Source organism: Neovison vison, chromosome 6 (assembly GCF_020171115.1).
Source record: "Neovison vison isolate M4711 chromosome 6, ASM_NN_V1, whole genome shotgun sequence".
Classification (NCBI taxonomy): Eukaryota; Metazoa; Chordata; class Mammalia; order Carnivora; family Mustelidae; genus Neogale; species Neogale vison.
In genome coordinates, this window is record NC_058096.1 from 220,332,042 (window position 1) to 220,350,536 (window position 18,495).

Consider the following 18,495-nt stretch of genomic DNA (forward strand, 5'->3'; position numbering starts at 1 on the left):
CACCCTGGGCCTAGCTGAGATCAAGGCAGCTCCCGGGGTGGGTTGAGGGCCGTTAAGAGCTGCAGGTGAGGCCAGGATGGCAGCAGATGTCCCAGTGATGCTCATGCCAGCCCGGACCCTGCTGGGGCTCAGAGGAGCCGCCCCGTACCTCGTCCTCAGGTGGCTGCTTTGGGCCACCATCTAACCCTGCTCCCCAGGCACCCCCACTTCAGGCCCTGGGCTGCCTGTGTCCACCTGCCCCTACCCCAGCCCATTCCCTGCCCCACGCGGTAGGGGGCGCCAACTGCTGAGGGGAACCCTGCCAGGAGTGTGACCCAGCAGACACACACTGGTCAAGGGAGGTCTCTGGGAAGAAGGCCTCCCTGGGCACCGCATGGCAGCGTCCATGTCTGTGCACCCATCCGAGCACGTGCTTCTCTCTCCCTCCCTCCTGCGCCCCACACCCCTCATCCCCAACACTGACCCTGCAGATGACCTCAGCGAGGATCGCGGCAGTGAGGCCGACTCCAACGCCCGCAGCCTGGGTGAACCCCTGGTGAAGCGGGAGCGCAGCGACCCGAACCACTCCCTGCAGGACGTCTAGGTCCGGGTGCCTCCCGCAGGCTCCAGCCCGGGGCCTCCGAGCTCTACTGTAATAGTGCCTCTCAGATGGTGGGACCTTTGCGCTGACTCCGGGGGCGCCAGTGCACCCTCAAGGGACATGCCATTCCTCCGATTTTCGTCATTAACCCACAACAGAAGGTCACATCGGGCTCCCGAGTGCCTGAGCTTCTCACCTCATGCCTCCTGGGTCATCTTTTCCTTCTGAGTGTTCTTACTCTCTCCTCTGCCGGGCTGTGAACTTCGGTCTGAGTCTCCACATCCTGCCTGAGACCTGGAAGGGGCCGTGCTGGGCGAGCCGGCACCTCCACATTAGGCTTCTCAGTTCAGTCGCTTCCAGTTTCCACCATTCTTTTTTAAAATTTGGATCCCAGGAGGGAAGGGGTGTCCTGCAGCTGCTGGGCAGTACTGAGCGGACTGGTGTCCACGGAGCTCCCTGCCGTGGTGCCCCGTGGTGGGAAGGGACCACCTCCACGCTGTGCCCAGGGCCTCCTGCCCTGCTGGCTGGGCCAAGGCGTGGAAGCCGACCCCCAAGAGCCCCATCTGCAGATACCACAGGTCCCCAAAAGCAGCTGTCAATCACCATGGCCCCATGTGGCCCGAAGAACAAGTCATGGAAACGGCCCGCCCATGCCAAGACATAGTGGTGTCTTCAAGAATCAAAACCAGAAGTTTTATCAGCAACTGGGAGGATTTGGGTTCTGTCCGAGTTCACGCCAACATCAAGCCAAACTGCTGGGTCTGGAATGAGTTTGTTCCAAGGGGGCTGGGAGGTCGGTGTTTCAGTGATGCCTTCAGAGGGCAGCCATCGGGCCAAGTCTGCCTGGCTCCCGCTCCATAGAATCTTCTGGAATGCCTGCCTTTGAATTAGCAATCCTGGAGCACTTCGACCCAGCACGAGTCCCAAATGAAGTCGAAATTCTTCGCTGGATGAAATGAACCCCGAGGACTCATACAGCCCTTGAGCTGTGAACACTCCGGATCTGTACCCGCCGTAACACATCGCACTCGGTTAGCTCCGCGCAAGAGTCCTGCCCCCAAACCAACTGCAAAAAAGAAAGACAAACCTCTGGTCTGGGAAGCACCATCTTATGAAATGCAATAGTTTCTCTTTTTGGAAATATGTTTATATCAATAGTTTTGTGCTCTAATTGTTATTAGAATGTTTCTTATGAACATGTATATTGCGGTATATTCGGTCCCCCATATTTTTCTTTTCATTCATGCAGAAGGTACTAATGTAAACTCACGTGGCCTTGAGAAAAACCTTAACTTCCCAACAAGCCGCGCACTCCTCGGTCCACCCCAGGTGTGCAGAGCAGTGTGGAGGGGAAAGACAGGAAAAGCTAGGCGCTTGTTTTAGAAACCAAGTCTATCATAATCACAATGTTTGTCTGGTTTTACGGTTCAAGACTTAGATGAAATCAGACCGAAAGAATGTCTTTAAAATATATATCTCCCCTCCCGGGAGACATTTAAGCTCACAATTTGTGGACTGCGACGGCCTGTCTTTTCTTCCACGTGGGGTGAGTAGTACAAACTGGGCTCCCGCCTTGTGCTCCTGCCTTTGCAGGACTCCACAAGGAACAGCACAAGTGACGGTAAAGACATGTGTCTTCCAAGCCCGTTTTCGTTTTTCGGCGATCCACACTCCAGCCCTTCCCCGCCACACACGGACACACACACACACGCACACACAGTGGCCCTGGAAAATGCAGGCCTCCCTCCAGGCCCATCCCCTGCCCTGGACTGCCAGCCTGGCCGGGCTCCTGCCATGTGAGGCTCCAAGGAGAAGCAGCGGCCTCCAGCACTTTCTTCTTGGCTCCCTGGGGAGTGTTCCAGAAGGAGCAGATTCCCTGAGCTTCATTTAGCAAGGCCAGCTCTGGGCCAGAGATGGCAAGAAAGCAATGGTCAGCCCCGGAAGATCAGGACTATTTGGGAGTGGACTAGAGTTACCCAGATACGGCAGAACAAAGCCCCGGCCCCAGGCACTGATGAAACCCTCCGGTTGTCCCCAGGACTTACTCGGTAGAGGGTTGGGGGCCAAACTTGGGAATCCCCTGAGAATCACTGCATGAGCTTGTGCGAACGTGGCCAGTGCCTGGTGGAATTACCATGGGGGCTGGAAATCCGCGTTGTCTGGACCACCCTTGGCAGAGGAGAGGGGATCCGACACAGAGTTATGGGACTTTGAAGAACCCCTGCAGAGGAGCCCCAGCAGGCTCGGGAACGAAGGAAGGCCCACGATGGGAAGATGTTCCAGAAACACGCGACACCATTTCTGGTCAGCCACCCCTAAAAGTTGCTCTTCTTTGCCAGGCAGGTGCCCCACGTCCCCCAGAGATGCTCAGCCTTGGCCCCAGCCCAGGCCCGTCTATCCCCAGTAGAGGTCCTGAGGCCCCTGGGTGGGGCTAAAATCATCTGCCTCCCTGGGCTGGGACCTCCAGGGGCCTGCACGTGGCTCAATGCTCTGCCGTCACCATCTTCAGATTCAAAATAGTTTTTGAAGAAAGGGCCCGTGCTTTCGTTCTGCACTGGGCCCCAGGGCAAACTGTGTGGCCAGTCTTGGGAAACTCCCAGGACATGACCATGCAGACTCCCCTTCAGCTGGGCGGCTGGGCCCTGTCCCTGTGGTGAGTCTCTACCGGGCTCTGAGAACCCAGCGGAACCCCGACTCGCCCCATCCTCTTGTCGTTCATGACCGCAGCCCCTCTGCAGCCTGACATCCCTGAGCACGGCCAGCCCTTGCACCAAGCAGCAGCGAGCCAGGCCAGGTGCTGGGGTGGCAGGGTGCCTGGAGGAGGAGAGCCAGGCCCTGCTCCTGGGCCTGCGTGGCTGGTGAGAGATGAGCCCAGGTGATGTCTCCATGACCGCTGCCCCAGGAACCAGAGAGGAGATGAGCAGGGGAGACTGCCGAAGGCCCACAGTCTATCAAGTCCCCTAGAAAGCCCATGGAGTAGGGACCCAGGGTACAGGGCCAAAAAACAAAGGGAACCTAGTCCTACCAAGAGCCTTTGGGAGGTTCTAACTAATCACGACTCCGTACTAGATGCTTCTATCCAATCTCCTCTTTTTGACAGTAGGTGTTCCCACATTGTACACATGGGAAAATTGAAGCTGCTGGCTGGAATGCAGATATGATGGCTGGAGCATCAGCAGCCATTTTTAGACCTTGAGGTGGGTATCCTATAATAAGGAAGGCAAAGCAGTGAGACAGAAGGAACCTGGATCCCTGATGATCACGGAGCTGCATTACAATCCTGACAACCCACAGCCAAGAGTTCCATAAGCTGCACTGGGGAGGGGAGAGAGGGGGGCAGGGGAACCCACAGCTGTTCCTGCCCCTGGGAACTCTCTGGAAGCAAGAACTCTGAAGCAAGCTGTGAGGTGCACCCCCTGCACATACACACACACTCCAGCTGTGGGTGTGCTAAGAAGGGAGAGACTCTCCCTGGCTGAGGCTATCACCCCCTCCACCACTTTTCCTCCTGCAGCTCTGGCTGCTGCCCGTCTTCTCCAGGCTCCCATTCCAGAATTTCATCCTTACACACCTCCTGTGACCTTGTCCAAACTCAAATGAAAATGCTTCACCACGTGCTGCTGACTTGCCCCACAGCAGCCCAGCCCACCACTGCTCAGAGGCGCGTGGGTGCCTTCCCCTCCCCCTGGCAAAACGGGAGCTCAGCATCCGACGTTTCAGGCCACCTCCTCTTGTCTCCGTCACGGCGCTGCCCACCATCCATCCAACCGTCCAGACCGGAAACCCAGGGCTGCCTGCATTGCCCCCACCCTTCCTAACCTCCCCAAAATGCCCATAACATGGTCACTCTCTCCTTCCTCCTTTCCACTCCCCAACTCCTGGTGGGAAGTCAGCATGGCGGGGGAAATAGGGCTAGGCTATGCGAGTTTGAGTGCCAACTCCACGGTCCCGTGGTAAATTACAACTGACCTTGAAGGTAAATTACAACTGACCTGGAACAACATGGGGTTAAAGGTGCCAACCCCCCTTGCAGCCAAAGATTGCACATATAACTTTTGACCCCCCAAAACACTTAATAGCCTACTGTTGACTGGAAACCTTACCAATAAATAGTCAATTAACCCCTATTTTGTTTGTTATATGTATTACCTACTGTATCCTCAAAGCAAGCCAGAGAAAAGAAAATACTAAGGAAATCGTAAGGAAGAGAAAGGGCATTTACAGCACTATACTGTATTTATTGATATAAATCTGCGTGTAAGTGGACCCATGCAGCTTGAACCCATCGTGTTCGAGGGTCAGCTGTACTTTTTTTTTACTAAACAAATCTTTTATTTACTACTTTAGTGGGGGAGGGTGCACTGTTCCTGGAGGTACTGCAATACCAGGTCGATGCGTGGAGTGGACGGAGCAAGCTCCTATTCCAACTCCTTACTCCAAAAATCCGTTTATTTTTTTTAAAGATTTTATTTATTTATTTGACAGAGATCACAAGTAGGCAGAGAGACAGGCAGAGAGAGAGAGGAGGAAGCAGGCTCCCCGCTGAGCAGAGAGCCCGACGCGGGGCTCGATCCCAGGACCCTGAGACCATGACCTGAACCAAAGACAGAGGCTTTAACCCACTGAGCCATCCAGGCGCCCCTCCAAAAATCTATTTAATATATTGTCCTCGGATAGATGACATATCAGATATTAAACTGATAAGAACAGATACTGGGTCAGCTGTACTTAAATCAGATTCTCCACCTCTACCTCACAGCCTTGTGAGCTTTAAATAAGTTAATACTTAGCACTGGAGTAAGCACTCAGTTGTGTCTCAGCCTCAGCACTGTGGACACTTGGGACCAGACCATTCTTACTGGCGGGGCGTCCTGCGCACTGTGGAATGTGTGGCAGCCTCCCCGGCCTCACCCCTCCCTGCCAAGCACCTCCCCCCTCTCCCGGCAAGCACAGAGGTCTCCAGACAGCACCCAGTGGCCCCTGGAGGGGGAGGGGCAGCAGAAGGGACCCTGGGTGAGAACCACTGGGTGAAAGCACTGTCGTGATGACCAGTTCCCTGCATCTTTTGAACCTTGGCAACTGCATCAGTTATCACCTTTCTTCCTCTCCCCACACTTCACACAAACCCTTACTCCCTCACTGCTCTTATTTCTCGCTCCTGGAACTCAGGAGCGGTCTCATCTGGGGCTCTTTCCCCTTCCCTGGACTTCCCACCTAACCTCCATGCCTTCACACACACATACGCCCGCCTCTTTAGCGCTTCTCTTAATTGCTGCCTCCTCCAGGAAGCCTTCCTGGAAGCTCTCCCCCTAGATTAGGATCCTTTATACGCCACCTTTCCCATAAGCACTGTGGGTGCATAGCTCTTGTCTGCCTTGCTCAACACCGTATTTCCCCAAATCTAACACAGTGTATATGTAGGCTCCGCACACATGTAGTGACTGAGTAAAGGTTTCTGGGAGAAGGTGCTATTCATGGTAATCATGGGAATGTAGGGGAAAGGAGGAGAAGAAACCCATGGAGAACACTAAGGAATGGCCAAAGGAAAGAAAAATCCATTCAGGAGGGCACCACCAGAATTATTTTTTTCTAATCAGAACGGGGCTTTAGAAGAATTTTTCTGGTACAGTGGATTATACATAAGCCAGAAGCAAGGCCAGTTAGGTACTTGATAAGATGGTATAAGTGAGGGGTAGGGAGTGGGGGTAGTGGAGATGGGGTAGTGGAGACAGAGCTGGGGAGGGGAGCAGGCAGAAGTGAGGGGTTCACTACAGCCCCGTACCCAACAGCAGATTGAGTGGGTTATGAAATCAAATTGGTGGGTTATGACCAGTTTAGTTTTTTTATTTTAAGATTTTATTTATGTGAGAGAGAGACCTAGCTAGAGAGGGAACACAGCAGAGGGAGTGGGAAAGGGAGAAGCAGGCCCCCCCGTGGAGCAGAGCCCAATGCAAGGCTCACTCCCAGGAACCTGGGATCATGACCTGAGCTGAAGGCAGACGTTTAATGACTGAGCCACCCAGGCACCCCCCCTTTTTTTAATGGACCACGATAAAAGTAGAAAACATAAGAAGTATGGATGGGATAAAGATAAACTTTACTTTGTGAAGTTGTTTCAGTATAATAGGTGCATATACATAAGAGGACATCAAGCTGTCATGTGAGCCTAAGGTACAATGTACTGGATATAGGAAATGCATTGACTACATGTACGTATCAAAAGCCACAAGTACTAACCGGTAATTCTCAGCCTATTTTGAGGTCATGGGTCTCTTCCAGAATCCTCTGTGATAGATGTTGGTGGGGTTTTGCCATCCAGCTTCCATTCCACCACCTTTTGGAATAACACCCTGATTCCCTTTTGAGGAATGACTTTTCTTCCATGGATTTAAATACCACCTCTACGTGGGCACTGGAAGGAATGGGCTTGGCACAGTGGGGAGCGATAAGGTGAGTAAGGGAGGGAGGGAGGGAGACCTAGAGGGCTTCCTAGGTCCTAGCCAGGACTTAGGGCTTCATTCCAGGAGTGACAGGCCCATGAACTCAAAATAGATTGAGATCTCCCCTCCATCGGCTCTCAGATGTATGACTGCCCACCAACACCTCCACTTGGATATCTCCAGAGACAAATGGCATCTCAGACCAGCATCTGCACCTGGAGGCATTCGCTCAAGGGTTGATGATAAGTAGTTGGAGGCATGAGCTGGCTAGAGTCCTAGACTGGATGGGTGGGGAAAGCAGGGTGGGGGGGCGCCGGGTAACAGTGCCCCACCATGCTGGACCCAACCAACACTTTCTCCTAGAAGTCTGAATTGTGAGCTGAATGTAAGACTGAAAGCAACAGAAGTGTGGGGGCTCTCCGAGAGGTGTCCCACGCATTCTGCTAAACTGGCTGCCAAGACCCACTGGCGCCCATGCAGTTTCTTCTTTTCCCCTTGACCTTAGGAACATCTTTATAACTTTCCGGCAACTTCTCCCACTGCTTACATTTGCCAGAAGTGTTCTGGGGGTTTTGCAACCTGTGTCCAAACCAACACACCCTCAGTACCCAGGAATTTTGCAATCGGACTCAGAAGGGATTCTCCGACTCCGTAGGTCTTCCCAGATGGAGGGGCAACGTGTGAGAGGCGGCTGGGAGTGTAATTCGCAGAGCAGCAAGCACAGCGCAACCAAGACAGGATCTGCCTCTGCTGGTGCAGGCAGCGCCTACCTGACCTGGTTCATGGGAGATGTCGGACCCCCCGCTGAGACCGCCCCCCCCCCCCAATTGACACAGAGTCTTTGAGTGCCCAACATGCTCAGTTACTTGGAAGGAACTGAATGGCTTCCCAATCCTCTGCCGCCCCCCAGTGGTCACTGTGTGACATGGCCGCTTCCTTTTCCCCAGGGGGCACAGAGAGCTGGATTTTTGCCCAGACAGGAGGCAGGGGTTTTTTTGTTTTTTGTTTTTTTACTAAATTGCAACAGTGCGAGATAGGAAAGGCCACAAGCAACAGATTGAATGAGCTAGCTTCCTTCTTTCCCTCCTCTGCCTCCCCTTCTCTTCCTCAAATAGTCCCTATTTATTTACATAGATTCAGAGTATCTCCCCATGAGATACTCAGTAATTACACTGGGAAAAGTAGGAACCCGGCAGAGGCTATCTAAGCCAAGTGATCTGAATTGTCATCACGCATGGTACAAATCGACACCATATGCCTCCCGATGGGACGCACCTAGCTCGACACATCGCTCCTGCATTATTCCTGCCAAAAATCGGTAACCTGAGTTTAATCATGAGGAAATGTGAGTCAAACCCAAAATTAAGGGACATTCTTCCAAATACCAGTGTCATGGTCAAGAAAAAATTAAGACCAAGAAACTGATCCAGACCGAAGGAGACTAAGGAGAAATGACATCTGAGAGCAATGTGGGATCGTGCACTGGATCCTGGGACAGGGAAAGAAATCAGTAGTGAGGAATGGTTGGATTTTTTTTTTTTTAAGATTTTGTTTATTTGACAGAGATCACAAGTAGACAGAGAGGCAGGCGCGGGGGTGGGAGGAAGCAGGCTCCCCACTGAGCAGAGAGCCTGATGCGGGGCTCGATTCCAGGACCCTGAGATCATGACCTGAGCGAAGGCAGAGGCTTCACCCACTGAGTCACCCAGGAGCCCCTGGAATGGTTGAAATTTAGATAAGATCTGTGTATTAATGAATGGTATTGCATCAATGTGAATTTCTTAGTTTTGGTCATTGCACTGTGGTTTTATGTAAGATATACTATTTAGGGAAGCTTGATGAAGACTCACATAGGAAAGATGTTAGGGTTTGAAGCCGATGGCCAAGAAAGAACTCTTGAGATGTCTTAAGTGCAAAAAAAGGTGGTTTTATTAAAGCACAGGGGCAGGACCCAAGGGCAGGAAGAGCTGCACTGGGGTCATGAGTGACTCATTTTAACTTTCAAGTTGGGAGGTGGCTAGGGATAGCGTAAGTCTCTAAGGAATTCCGGAAGCAAGTTTTTCAGGACCTTGAGGGGGTACCTCTGTTAGGAAAAGATCATTTATTACTAATAAAACCTTAGTCATGAGACCCTTCACATGTATATCGATGGGTCATATGCTTGGGGGGTGATTGCCAACATATATCTTGGCGGGGGGAGGGGAGTAGAGAGAAAGGCAGTTTTCAAAGGAATTTTTTTTTTCAAAGGAATTTTTATATGTTAAAGTAGACTTACAGGATCCTGGGGGTCGGGCTAAGATTGCCTTTTGCTCTTAGCAAAGTAATGTAATAAGGCAGTTGAATGTCTGCCTGTTTCAAGGACTTGTCAATAGGCTGGAAGTAGTAAGGAATTTAATGATTTTCTTTTGCCTTTGTTTCCCACATCAAAGATTATATAGAATTCTTTGTGTTTTTTTGCAACTCTCATTTAAGTGTATTTTAATTTGAAAAGTTAAAAATCACAAGTAAAATATAGTAAGTATTTCCTCCCAATCCCGTACTATATTTAGCTGCTGCAGAATACGGGAGTGAGGGAAGCTGATGCACGCAGCTTGGGTCAGGACCCACCCCACCGCCCATCAACATTAGCATCAGCCACATGGGAAATCCTGCGGTCAGGAACCCTCAGTGTGGGCTGAGGGAGGACAGGGAAGGGTGCTGAGTGGAGGAGGCAACCCAGCTTGACCCCCTTGCCCTCACCTGACTCTGAGCTCCTTGAGGGTGGGGAAATGTGTAGCTGATTAACCCATGGGGCCTCAGTCTCAGTGTGGGGGTGGGCCCAGAGCAAACACCTGCCCATCATGGGAAGATGAGAACCTAATTGCTGCTGTGAAGGCTGTTTTTACTGGAGCCCAACTACAGAAGCCGTTTAGAACATGGCTGTGAAGGAAGTTCACAGTTCTCAGAGCACCGCCAAGGCTCGGGGGTTCCTCACACTTGTCTCCTGGTAATCCGAGGAGCAAGCAGGCAGCTGGGAAGCCAGCCGGTCAGCAGTTCATGGTAGGTCCTTTGGGTCCTTCCATATCCCACTCCCAACCTCTGTATTAGGAAAAACTCCAAACTCATTGCTGTGCTTTACAAGGTCCCGCATGCACCCTCCTCCCTGACCTCATCTCTTCTCTCTGTTCTAGACGCACTGAACTCCTTTTGGCTCCTCCAGCTCACCAACCTGGCTCCTGCCTCAGGACCTTTGCACTCACAGATCTACTAAATGTCACCTCCTCAGAGGGGACTTCCCTGGCCAGCCAATCTGAAGTACCCCCTTTTTCTTTCTTTCCTCCCTGTCTCCCTTTCTGAGTAGACTCCTCGTCCAGCATAGACCCCAACCTGGGGCTTGAACTCACGACCCTGAGCTCAAGACCTGAGCTGAGATCAAGGATGAGATACTTAAACAACTGAGCCACCCAGGCACCCCAATTTCCCTTTTTCTCTGTCACTATATGTTATTTTTTTCCTGTAGTACTCGTCACTATCTCATATGTTTGCCAGTCTATTGCATATCTCCCTACAAAAGAATACAAAACTCCACGAATGCAGGGTCTAATTTCCAGGAAGCCAGGATCTGTCTTGTTCCAGCTGTTCCAGAAAAGCAGATGAAAGCTGCAACCTCTGTCCCTGTCATGACCTAGCCTCACAGGCCGGTGTCCCTTTCACTGTACTCTACTCATGACCGCTAAGTGCACCTCCACTCAAGGGAAAGGAATGGGGACCTCATTTTTTTGATGGAAAGACGGTCAAAGAATTTGGGACCTTGTTTTCCAACTACCACCAGTAAGTGATAAAGAAATATTTATTTAATAAATAAATAAATGTTGACGGAGTTAATTTGTTAGAGACCAGATAAAGCAAGAACAGGCCTGAGGGGCGACCGCTGGCAGCCACTGGCACTTTGGAGACAATTGTGAAACCAGCGGAAACTTAGTGGGCTCGTCAGGCTGATAGGTCTAGCATCTCTCCAGGTCCCTTGGAAAACAGCAACTGGGTTATATTTAGCAAGTGATGACGTGTTGCTGGGAGGTGCCCAACGTGTGGGATGAATGTGGTATATGAAATGACTTCAGGAGACATACAGATACTGCAGGAGAGGACACCTAATCACATGATTTAGTTATCCTGTTTTCAGTCCCCCTTTAGTACTTTTCATCGTGTTAAGGAGAGTCTCCGCCGAGTGACAATATGCCTTTAATAACCCTCTAATACTGTGCTAGTATCTCTTTACGTCAGAGAAAAAGCAGGCTTGGGGCTTAGCACCTTGGCAGTCAATAATGTCTAACCCAGAATTTTAAAATTTTCATGTTTATTTTTACAATTATCTCCTACTCATGGCTTAGTGGTTTTCTATTCAGATGGTGATATACGCTGTTTAGTGTAAATGTAAACCAATAAAAGGCCTGTAAAGAAAGTATTAAGCTCATTAAGGGTCAGAGTTAGACAGATGGCAAAAGCCAAAAAGATCTACCCAAGAGAAAATATATCTAAAATGAAATATAATGAAGCCAACAAACTAAAAACGAAAAAACTTGAGCCTACACACTGCTGGAGACCTGACGGACTTAATGACCACCAGGGTCCTTTCCAGCACTGGCATTCCAGCTCTTCCTAGAGAATTTCTAACTCAAGGTCTGTGGCCTGGGCTTCTATTTTGGTGGCAAAACGTAGGGTAGGAAAATCAAGGCTTTTATTGTTAATAAGTTAGTGCAATTCTTAGTAGTATTAACCATTTCTCATCCCCCAAAATAAGTGAAAGTTTTGAGCAGAGCTTCTCAAGGTCGGACATGCATAGGAAGCCCCCGGGGAATCTTGTTAAAAATGTGGCTTCTGTGGGCATCTGGGTGGCTCGGTGGGTTGAGCCACTGCCTTCGGCTCAGGTCATGATCTCAGGGTCCTGGGATCAAGTCCAGCATCGGGCTCTCTGCTCAGCAGGGAGCCTGCTTCCCTCTCTCTCTCTGCCTGCCTCTCCATCTACTTGTGTTCTCTCTGTCAAATAAATACAATAAAATCTAAAAAAAATGTGGCTTCTGAATAAGGTCTGGTTTAGGACCTGGGGTTCTGTATTTTTAAGACGCTTCCAGGTGATGCTGATGTTGCTAATTTGGGGACCACACTGGAAAAACAGCAAGCTCTAGGAACAAATACAATGTGTTCTGAGCATCTCTTCCCAGCTCTGAAATTAGTGATGTTCGCATTAGTAGACTGAAATCAGCCATGGTTGAAGAACTTACACCAAGAAAATCAGCACTACAAACCAGGGTTCAATTTCATTGTTTTATTAATTATGTTCTAGGCTAAAAAAAAAAGTGACAGGAAATATATAAATAAAATTTACAATAAACTACAGCACCCAAGCACACATATAAATACATATACATACACACAGACTGATACACACGTTCTCCTCCAGAGAAGCAGCTGTTAACCATCTGTGGGGCCCCACAGGTCCTACAGATGCTTACAGGACAACCATGTAGATTAGGGACTGGCAAAATCTTCCATAAAGACCCAAATGGCAATTTTTTTTTAAATTTTCTTTATTATTTGACGGGGGGGGGGCAGGAAGAAAACACGAGTGAGAGGAGAGGCAGAGGGAGAGGCAAAGTCCCTACCGAGAAGGGAACCTGAGGCAGACTCCATCAACCCCAGGCCCTTGGGATCGTCACCTGAGCCGCAGAGAGACGCTTAGCCGACTGAGCCACCCACGCCGCTTCCAAATGGCTAATATTTTAGGTTTTGTGGGTCTGTCGCCGTCAAAAAGGAGATAGCACCGCGGCTGCAGCTTGAAAAGCAGCCACAAACAACATGTAAATGAGTAAGTGTGGCTCTTTTCAAAGAAAATGTTATTTGTGAGCACTGAAATTGAAATTTCATCCAATTTTCACATGTCGTGCGATCTTCTTCCTCCGATGTCTTCCAACCACGGAAAGTGCGGACCACTGCGAGCTCACAGGCCACGGGCGGCCAGCCCGCTGCAGGACCCCGTTGTCTAGATCACAATGGAAGAGAGCGGAGCGGCGCTCGCGGCGCGTCGGGCCCGGACACAGAGCCCCGGCAGAGGGCTCAGCAGGCGCGCAGACCCGAGGGCTGGAAGGAGTTCGGAACGCTCCGAGGCCCGGGGGACCCCCGTGGCTAAACGGCCCCGAGCAAGAGGGGAGCATGCGAGCCGGGCGCGGGGAGCTTCGTGAGCCTTAACGAGAGGCTCAGAATTCACTCCAAACTCGGGAGAGAGCTCTCCAGGCGCGCGGGGCAAGGATGGGCCCTTGATCTAGTCTGTATCTAAGGACTCCTCGGCCTGCCGCTGGGCGCGACCGGAGCGCGGGGCCCGACAGGAGGCGGCGCGGTGTCCCCGGGGTGGAGGCGAGGCTGGCCTGGCCCCGCGTGGCCCGTGGCCCGGCGACCGAGCAGAGCCAGGAATGCGTTCAGACGGACTCCCGGCAGGTGAGCCGAGGCGGCCAGGAGGCGCGGCGCGCCCGACACCTTCCCTCCAGCCCGGCTCCCAGACCCAGACGCTCGAGGCCCCGCCGCGCCACGCGCCGTCCCGGGACCCCCATCCCGGTGCGCACGCCTCCCCCCCGCGGGCCCTCCCCACCTGATCCCTCCTCCCGCCGTCACTCTCCGACCCCTCCCCAGCTTCCCCCGCCGCCCCACGTGGCCTGAAGAAAACGCTGGTCTCAATAACTGGGCCCTCGGAAGGGGAAACTGAGGCGCCCCGAAGCCCTCCTGTCGGGCCTGCGCTCGTGGAAAACTACCCCCGCCCCGCCCCCCACAGATCCAGAGAGTCACCTCGGGGAAGGCCTCGGTCGCGGCTCCCTCGGCTGCTCACGGTTCCACCGCAAGGAACCTGGAAACAAGCGGAAAGCTGGGGCGTCGAAACACAGCCCCCTCCGCGCCGCCTCCCAGAACGTCGGATCCCCAATGCGCGCGAGGCTCACTACGCATGCGCCCTGCTCCGCCCATTCCCCCCGCCCCCTTAGTCGGCGGGAAAAGGAGGCGGGGGGCAGTTAGTGCGCAGGCGCGTGCTAGGAGCGTGGCCGGGCCGGGACCGCCCGCCGGAGCGCGAGTCCGCGCCGGTCTCAGCGCGCAGGCGCGAGCTGCTGGCTTCGGTCGGAGTCAGCTCGCCGAAGTGCGCACGCGCGGGAGTTTCTGGCAGAAAGCAGACGAGCCCGGGCCGGCGCGGGGCCTTGTGGGAGGGCTTAAGGAAGTAAAATGGCGGACCTGGCGAACGAAGGTAGGGGAGGCGCCGTCGGGGGCCAGCTGGCGGCCAGGGAACGGGCGGCGGGAGACCGAGGGGCCACAAGCCCGAGGGTTGAGCACCCCGGAGTGCGGGGGACTGTGTGCTCCGGGACAGCGGCCCAGCGGGCCCCACAGCCGCCCCCCATTGCGTCCCCTCAGGCTGGGCTCACCGGCCCGGCCCATCACTCCCGGCCCTGCCACCGTCCGGCCAGAGGGCTTTGAGAGGCCGCTGGAGCCATAGCTCTGAGATCTTTCTGCTCCCCGGGCCAGGTCGGGGCCCGAAGGGGGCGGTAGGCGCGGCCACAGCGCCTGGCCTCAGATGTAAATAGACCTCCGGGCCTGGTCGTCGCCCAGCGCGCCACGCTCCCTCCCGCGCCCCCTCGTTCCCGGGGACCGGCTAGTCCCTTTCCCCGGCCTGGCGCCGAGGAAGCCCACCCCCGAATCCGGTGGGGTTCTCATCCTACGCGGGCCCGCCCCATGCCCAGGATGGAGGACACCTGATCTGTTCCCCACCCCCTCCCCGAACTCGGCCCCCAGTTCCCGCCAGTTCCCCCAGATCCTTAGTGGCGACTTGAGAGTCGCTCCTCGGCTCCCTGCATTTAGGCCTGGCCACAGGATGTGGAGCCCTGAAAGCCGCGGCTGCTTTTTGGCCCTTTTTCGCGGCACTTCCAGAGAGGAGGAGAGAGAGAGAGAGACAGACTGTGCGAATTCCTTCCTCTCTGGAGCGCTGACATCCCACCCGAGCGTTTTTGACAAGGTTACAGTTCCCAAACCTCTCGAGAAAGCACTCCGTAAGCTGGTGTCTGCTCGAATCAATAGTGGTGTCGGTATCGCAGCAGCCTGAGGACTTCCGAGGCCTATTTTTAGCTCCCTCCGTTTCTAGGTGCACAACTGTAGTTCTGGCGAGCTGTCTACCTGCCTGGCCCTCTTCCCCCATACCTTGCTCCCTGCTGCCGGAGGCTGTCCCCAGGTTTCCATACCGACCTGCAAGAATGCATGGGTGAAAGAGTTAACTGCCCACCCTGGCAGAGGGTTTGGGGGTGGTATCCTGCACCCTTTCAAAGGCTGAATCCTGTTGTCTTGAAATACTCCTCACTTACAAAAGATCCGTGAAGTAGGTACTGTCAGCCGGTCCTCTTGGTTAGGAAACCGAGTTAGAGCGCTGAGGTTACTTGTCCGAGGCAGGTCACGGAGCTTGTGAGCCGCAGGAATGTGTGAATCAGGGAGTCGGGCCTCAGAGCCCAGCCCCCCATCACGCCCCCACACCCCCTGCCACCTTGCGCTGTAACTCTTCTACAAGGCGGAGGAGCCCACAGAGAGCTGAGGCATCCCAGTCTGTAAGATCCAGTTAAAGGTAGGAGAAGGAGTGAGACAGGGCAATCAATATGACATGCTGTATGTATTTATGGGTTTGGCCCATTCCGTTTCTTGAACTTGTCGATCTTCATAATATTGTGAGAGATTTATCTAGTAAGGTGGGCTTATTCAGGAGTAGCGGAGAATGGCAGGGTAAGACAAGCAAGCACGGACAGAACCATAGGCGAGTCTCGCAATGAAGGACAGGAACAGGATTTTAGGGAGAAGGGGAAAGTTGCGAGCTCTAGTTTGAACCGCAAGTTTCGGAGAAAAGCAGCAGTTTGGGGTGATGACAGTTTCTCATTGGCTGAGTGACAGGGGCGGATGGTTTCCTATAGAAGACTCAGGGTACCTCCTCTGTCAGGGCCTGTAATTGACATTTCTTTCCTGTTGATGTTTCTTCTGTTGGGGGCTGTAACTGACCATTCTCCCGATTTCTGTTGCATGGTAAGGCAACCCCTTTTGGCCTCCCTTTTACTCCCCTCAAGTTTGCTTTAGTGAGGTTTTTCTCATTATTAATTTTCGCAAACTCAAGACTCAGCATATCCAACATCATAGTCGACATCTGCATGTAAGTGTCTTATCGAACAGAGTCCCTATCTTTACCCCCAACACCTGCGCACTCCACAGTCTCCCTTCTATTTGTAGTAAATGGCAAGTCCTTTCTTTAATTACCCAGGCCAAAAACCTTGAAGTCACCTCTTCATTCCTCTCACATGCCACAGCAAATCCTGTCAGTTCTATCTAAAATATTTCCAGAAGGTGACCACTTCTCACCACCAGCGCTGCTTTTCACCACTCGGGCCTCCCTTCCAACTTTACCCATCTCACGGCTCAGCCCAGAAGCTGGAGTGGCCCCATTATACCTCCCTTTCCTCCCATCGCACGGCTCTCTCCCAGACTTGCTCTGTTTGAACCACTCTGGTTTCCTCAGTGTCCCTTGAATGGACTTTACACTCACCACCTTTATGCCTCTGGACCTTCCGGTTCCCCTGCCTGAACCAGTCTTCCCCCAGATGCCCCTATGGCTCACTCTTTTACCTCCTTCAGGTATTTACTCAAATATTACGGAGAACTCCTCTGGCCACGTATTTTAAATTGGATCCACATTTCCTATCTCCTGTATCCCACTTTATTTTACTCCCCAGCACGCAGCAACGTCTGACATATGAAGTTTACTTGTTTGTTTGACTACCCCTCTAGAATATAAGCTCCGTAAGGGCAAGGATTTCTGTCATGATCACAGATGGATTTCCTACATCTAGAACAGTGCCTGGCACAAAGTAGGTATCCAACAGATGTTTGTTGAATAAATGAATGAATTCATCACTAAGGACCCGTATTGTAAGGTGTACTTTTGAGCACAAAGGGGAAATTGTGGATTCCTGTTTTCTGTGGATACCATTTCTAGTATATGGGCTAACACGTGAACTTTTGATTGCTTAATTGAACAGTAAGTATAAAACAGAGGAATAGAATGCTTTATATTTAAAGTTTTTGCCTATTAAATGCTACCCTCACTCAGTACTTTGTGTCTGACACTAGTTCTGGCGTAGTTGTTCTCAGAACATAAATCTTAGTGGCTTTTTGCCTTGTACAGCCTGCTGAGATGTTTAATGTATTATCTGCTGTGTAAACAAGGCCTTTCTTGCCTATGCACTTTGAAGTTTTAGGGACTGCCCCATATGTGTGTTTTTCCTCCTGCTGTTTGAGTCAAATGCCTTCTTAGCTTCCATTTTTCCAGAGTGCTCTTCCAAGCTGGTCCACCTTCACACCCAACCCTTCTGTCGCTCTTCCCTGGGCCATTGCTACCTATGCGCCTGGGCTGGGGCATCAGAGTCACCGGGCGAGCTTTCTTAAAACCACAATCCCCACACCCCACCCATTCCAATTCTGTGAGATATCGAGTGGGCCCTGGGCATCTGTACAGTGAGGAAGCAGCATGGGTCCGGTGTGTAGCCAGGGTTGAGAACCACGGGCTTGAGTGGTGCAGATTAGGTGTGCTGTGCCTGTTCGGAAAGAAACGTTTCCAACTGTGTATTTAATACAGCATCTTGTTGGCCTTCGTTGCCATGGTGATCTCTTCAGGGATGGTGACAGCAACTCCCACAGCCCTTTCTTGGTACTCCTGTAGTCTGACTTTTAAAGTCCAGTTGGAATGCTTCTTCCCTAGGAGACAGAGAGAAAGTGCGTGTGTGGGTCTGTGTATGTGTTTTACACTTGTGTCCAGGGATACTCTCTTCTGCTTGGCTTTTTGCTGTTGATATATCCCAAACACATTAATCATTCTTTCCCTAAAGATACTCTGCATCATAGATGGATGTCAGGATTTGAATGCTGAGTTTTGTGTCTTTAAAAGGTAAAGAATGGGCAGAGGGTGAGTGAAGTGTATTTAACCTATAGAATATCTTGGATTTCAGATCCCAGTGTTTAAAGATAGCACATACATATGAATCCTTGCTGGCCTGTGGACATGGTATAAAGCAGCGTTCTTACCTTTGGCCCTACTAACATTTGGAGCCAGACAATTCTGTTGTGAGCGCTGTCCTATGCATTGTAGGGGGTTAGCAGCATCGCACTGTCCCTAACCCTACCCACTGTATGCCAGTAGCACACACCCTCCCCTGTACCCCTACCCCAGCAGTCGCGACAACTAAAAATGTCCTCAGACATTGCAGAATGTCCTGGGGCAGGGGGTGAGGAGAACCACACCTGGGGTAAGACCCGCTGGTGTGATGTAATGGCAGGGCACAAGCTTTGCCTTGCTGAGAGCTGGGTTTGTGTTCAGACTCTGCCGTGTACTCTCTGGGTGACTTTGAGCAAATTTCTTAACCCCTTTGAACCTCGGTTTCC

At 52.1% G+C, this 18,495-nt stretch overlaps 2 protein-coding genes and 2 pseudogenes across 12 annotated transcripts in view; 2 read left to right on the top strand and 2 right to left on the bottom strand.

Moving 5' to 3' along the window:
* The window catches only part of RFX2 (regulatory factor X2), an 89,626-nt gene extending 87,539 nt beyond the window's left edge, over positions 1-2,087 (top strand). For all 3 annotated transcript variants that reach the window (XM_044254437.1, XM_044254438.1, XM_044254439.1), the window contains one exon: positions 471-2,087. In XM_044254437.1, coding sequence (XP_044110372.1) covers positions 471-583 — 113 coding nt within the window. In that variant the 3' untranslated portion in view covers positions 584-2,087. The remainder of the gene's footprint in view (positions 1-470) is intronic.
* A 2,844-nt stretch (positions 2,088-4,931) lies between these two features.
* LOC122910854 lies at positions 4,932-5,069 on the bottom strand (annotated as a pseudogene).
* A 71-nt stretch (positions 5,070-5,140) lies between these two features.
* Positions 5,141-5,306, bottom strand: LOC122910861 (annotated as a pseudogene).
* An 8,866-nt stretch (positions 5,307-14,172) lies between these two features.
* The window catches only part of RANBP3 (RAN binding protein 3), a 53,457-nt gene continuing 49,134 nt past the window's right edge, over positions 14,173-18,495 (top strand). For 4 of the 9 annotated variants that reach the window (XM_044254442.1, XM_044254443.1, XM_044254444.1 and 1 more), the window contains exon 1: positions 14,174-14,281. In XM_044254442.1, the coding sequence (XP_044110377.1) occupies positions 14,260-14,281 (22 nt within the window). In that variant the 5' untranslated portion in view covers positions 14,174-14,259. Of the gene's footprint in view, positions 14,282-18,495 lie in introns of all 9 variants that reach the window. The other 5 variants (XM_044254447.1, XM_044254445.1, XM_044254446.1 and 2 more) reach the window with 3 other exon arrangements.